This window comes from Myotis davidii, unplaced genomic scaffold (genome assembly GCF_000327345.1).
Source record: "Myotis davidii unplaced genomic scaffold, ASM32734v1 scaffold730, whole genome shotgun sequence".
NCBI lineage: Eukaryota > Metazoa > Chordata > Mammalia > Chiroptera > Vespertilionidae > Myotis > Myotis davidii.
Genome location: NW_006282183.1, coordinates 676,326 through 681,395, shown reverse-complemented (window position 1 = coordinate 681,395; position 5,070 = coordinate 676,326). Strand labels below are relative to the sequence as shown.

The 5,070-nt window shown below is 33.2% G+C and overlaps 1 protein-coding gene across 1 annotated transcript in view; it reads right to left on the bottom strand.

Moving 5' to 3' along the window:
* MBIP (MAP3K12 binding inhibitory protein 1) overlaps positions 1–5,070 on the bottom strand; it is a 21,352-nt gene that overhangs the window by 15,809 nt on the left and 473 nt on the right. The window contains exons 2-3 of the mRNA XM_006752695.2: positions 2,007–2,126; positions 9–251 (exon numbers count right to left, since the gene is read on the bottom strand). Coding sequence (XP_006752758.1) covers positions 9–251; positions 2,007–2,126 — 363 coding nt within the window. The remainder of the gene's footprint in view (positions 1–8; positions 252–2,006; positions 2,127–5,070) is intronic.

Genomic DNA, 5,070 nt, shown 5'->3' with positions numbered 1-5,070 from the left:
CCCCCCAAAAAAAGAAAACTTCTTACTTCTGCTTTTCCAGCCTTTATTTGAACTACTTCTGGATCAAAATGGATCTGTGTCTTTTTCACATCTCCTAAATCACAATCTTTGTGCTTTTCTTCCTCCTGTAGGTCTCCAATGGGAAATTTGCCATCTACTTCATTTTTGTTCCTTGTTTCTGCTTTTCCTATCTCTTCAACAACTGTTGTATTCTCCTCTTTAATCAGAGGCTGAAGTTTTGCTAAAAAGGGCTGAGAACACAATGCCATCTGCTGGGGTTCAAACTGATCAAAATTAATTATACATTTAATATATGTATATAAATTTCTGCTACATAAATGCAGTATTTAATATCAATTAGCTAAATATAAAAAGTTGGCATATCAGAATACATAGATCTCACCATATTTGTTGTTCTCTACTATTGTGACCATTATCATTTATTATAAATCTGTTTTTTTTTTAAAAGAGAGAAAGAAAACCTGAGGAAATTTAAATTTTTCTTTGAGGGAATCACTCTGTCACTCATCTTTTATTTTGTGCCAAATCAAAGCCTCAGCCTTTGGCACCAATGCCACTTAATTAACATGTCATTCAAATGCCTCCTCAGAACACTAGGCTTAGTATTTTTCCTCCTTAACACGAGACCCAGTGCTCTCACTCAGCAAAGCCCTGCATTATCACTATATCACTGGAGATTCTCCACTTGAAACTGCAGTTGGCCAAAGTGAATGAGAGAGCACAGACATGAAACTCATAGGTGTTATGCTGAGTGAACATCCAGGCTTTTCTTGACATAGCAAGATATCTTCTTGGGTCATGAAATCAAATTTTTACAAAGAAAGTGAACAAAGAAAAAAAACCTACCAAGATTCATAGCTGAAAAGAGATAGATGCCTATCTCTATACTAGAGGGCGGCCGGTGGGGGGTGGGGAGCGGTGGGAATACCCTTGTATAACACTGCTCATGTTCCCACCACAATTAGGCCTCAACTGAATTCTATAGCTCATTGCTGCTGCCCTTTAAAACTAGGGTTAACTATTACTTTTAACATAAAATAGAGTTAAAATTTCCATAAAGTCACTGAACAGAAGGCTGAAAATTAATGTCTATTCCATTAATCAAAACACACCACACCAACACTTGCCAATGTTTCAATTATTTTTTCATACCTACAATTTTGATTCCATTGATATACCAAATACTCTTCTGAAAATCTTACATTTCAATAGCAGCAAACCGACCAATCCAAACAGTTCTTCCAATTACCTTTTTAACACTTCATATTTTATATTTTGATTAGAGATAAACTAAACTGCAAACTTACATCAATTATAACAGCAGACATGTTCAATTGGAAACCAGCAAGACCAGTTCAGTTACTGAACTGATAAACTATATAACGGCAATACTATTATAAATAACAATTCAATGTTGACTTCTACTACAAAGTATGAATTATTTCAAACTGTTAAGAAAAAGAAGAGAGAAAATAGTGACTGGATACTCACTAAGATGAGACATTAATGCCACAGAAATTACTTTCTTTTTAAAAACTATGCTGAAACTGTTTAATTGCAATAGACACTCCAGGATGTGTCATGCTGAGATAATGCCACTTCTTGAACCACTGAAAGCACTCCATGAGCCTCCAAACTCACCCAAGGCATGGAATCATTATCATAGCATGACACACACCTGCCGTGTCTTATTGCTTAATTATAACCCACCATAGATGCAACTGCCTTGAATTTTCTGTACAAGTCTAGAATTGAATAGAATTGCATTCATTCAGTCTTCATACCCACATTGGCCTATTGGGCTATATTCCCGTAACTGTCCTTATCAGTATGTACATTGACAGAGTTGGATCCAGTCTGGATGAACTAATCTTTTATTAATAATACTATTAATACAGTGTTAAGATAGAACTGACAAATACTCCAGCTTATAATTGAACTACAATTATACCTATATCGAGTCAACATTTTAAACGAGAATTTACCTGTAAATACAAAATGTGTTGCTCAAGAGCACTAAAGAGCAAAGCAGGCTGGAATGCAGAGAGGCTCTGGAGCTTGTTCCAATCGATTGCAATTTTCACCACATCATCTCGGAGGTTAAGCTTCAAAAGGGCAAACCAGCAACATCACAAAAATTACACGATTAAACTGTACGTATACGGGACTGTCACACATAAAAAAGATTTCTATAGAGTAACATGCCTATTTAGCTCAAAGTTATCAAGTTTCTAATGATACATTAAAATGCTCTATGTCGTTACCATTTTTAAAAGGCCAAGGTGCAATTTTCATTAAAAAGTGGAATGACATTTCATTCTAATTCTATTCTTGGATCTGTGTAATGGGACCATCCTGGGGGCGAAACCATCCAAGAAAGATAAAAAGATGAGGCCTTTCTGATGCTTCAATATCTAAAAATCTATTGATGGGAAGCCAAGATAGGCTTGCCCTATTCAAAATCCTACTACTCCTGGCTCAAGGCATTAACCAGAGGGGGCAGGCACATTAATGAAAGTTCTCATATACACATTTCCTCTGAAACATATACATAAGTACGTAACTGAAATATATCATCACTCTGATGTCTTCTGAAACACATTTTTATTGTTTTCAACTTTAACCAATTTCTTAAAATTTTAAATAAAAATTATTCACATACATTAAAAAGTCTGGGGATAAATGGCAACATGTTTATCTACTTCAAATAAAATTAAACTATTATTCAGCTGTAGAAATTTGAAACTGAAAAACAAACGCCTTTCTACAATAGTGAAATAAACGGTCAGAGAATGGATGGAAAGATCAGATCTTCTGCTAAATAGTATTTTCTAGTAAACTGTGAGGGTTCATTATATGACAATTTCTTACAAGTTAGCTAAGTGTGACCTATTTGAATAAAACTGTATATGGAGAGCTACCAAGAACCTAAATATAAAACATCAAAAATCAGCAAAAACTTCAGAGGGAAAGCCTCCATCCCTAGTCTTTTGAAATGAATAAAAGTGAACTACCATAGTTTATATTAATTAAGGTTTTACATTAAGATTACCACATTCATATTATGTTACTTAATCCCTATAAAGACTTTGTTAGACAACTTATGTATAGAAATAAACTACTACTATAGTTTTACATACAGTCAACCACACAAATTTATGAATAGTTTGGAGATAAAGCAAGCAATCCTTAACCAAAGCAAAGCATCAACTTTTCTAGAGAAAATAATAACTTCCAGAAAATAAATCATAGTTTTTGGATCAGTCTCATTTCAATTCAGCAAAATTATCTAAACCTTCAAGTGCACTTAAAGAAGTATAATTTAAAAAGACCACATAAAAATGTCACAAATTAACTTTAAAACTATCCCAATACATCCAATTACTTATTCAACAAATTCCCTATTAGTAATATAAATTTTATGCATTTCTACCCTATAGAACTTGTAAAAAAAAGTATTAGTCTATTAATATGAACTATTTAAATATTTATTTTCAATAAAAACTTTGTCAAATTAACATGAAAATCCAAGTTAAAAATAAATAATTCTTCGGCTTGGTAAAATGGGCTACCCTGAGGCAAGCGATAAAGTTAAAATCAATCATTTGAAATGTGAAATAGAAAATACTTTTTAACATTCAACTTTGTTTCCTTTTGAGTGCTAATAATACAATGATACTATCCTGGATGAACTTAGACATATTATAGCATACATTTAAAAACAACAACTTTAAAGTTGTTGCAAAAAGAAATAGTGATTTTCTCCAGGGGCAATTTTGTAAGTATAGTAGTACTCTGGCTTCCATTCTTTTCTTTAAGCAATGCATGTCAAAATCTTAAGAGTATTATCAAAATGGTTAGCATTTAATTGATGATACTATCATTTTTTTAACACTTGTAAAAATGGTCACTTCACTGTGTCAAGTAAATTTGCCAAATATTTAAACATTTCTGACAGGTGACATACGAAAATTGTAATCACATCTCTACTTGTATTTACAGAATACCTGCATGTTTAAAATTTTAAATGAGTTTTAAAAATTCAGTATACCAAATATTTCAAAAGACATGTTAAAATTATTTATGTCATTTAAAAATCTCATCACTAAAACAAACAAAAATCCCACAAAACTTAAAAGTTCCATGTGCACACCAGAAAAAGTTGTCAAGTTTTTAAAACCATTTACAGGTTTTGGGTCTTAAGACTGTGAAATATTAATGTCCCCAAGTCTTTGAAATATTTTTTTTTATACATAGCAAACAACTGAGTTTAAAAGTTGCAGCTTTTAGCACATTCTATTAATAACTGGTCCATTACACCAAACTGAATGTTTAACTTAGAGCAATGCTCTCTGTAAATCACGATAAACGTATTAGGCCTTTTAAAATACTGAAATAGTTTTTTAAACAATTGATTCTCCATCCACCCAAGGCTTTAAAAATAATTTTCACAAATCAGACAAACGCTCCATCTTCATAAAGGACGTTAACATTATCTTTCACACAAACGCCTGTGGTGCCTACTGCAGGCACTAGTACCAGCCCCGTAACAAACTTTCACAGCTAGAAAATATTCCTTTTTTAAAAGCAGCCAAACTTATTTTCAAGTTATTTATCATTTAAAATCTGCTTTGCACTTTACATCATGAAACCAAATAACTACTTGCTGAAAAAGCCTAAGGAGTACTTTTATTTAAACACAACTTTATTATGACGTTTCTACAAAAGCTATTTAACAGCCAACTGAACTCGCTATTAGTCACACAGTCCTGTTGCAAACAGTATCCACCATCAATAACTAATACAACTTTTTGTTAGAAGCATTTCATATTAATTCCTTTTCTTTTCCTCCCCCTTTGAAAGGGTCACTGATGCACACAATGGACACCAGGAAAAAAAGAAACCAAGTCAGTGGCTCATAGCAAATTATACAAAAAAAAAGGCGGAGAGCTTGTCCCGAAATCTCAGGCCGTTTTAACCCCTAATGAATGCGCTGGAGGAGAGGGATCCGCAGGCGAGAGCCTCGCAAGCAGCGGACGTTCTGCTTTC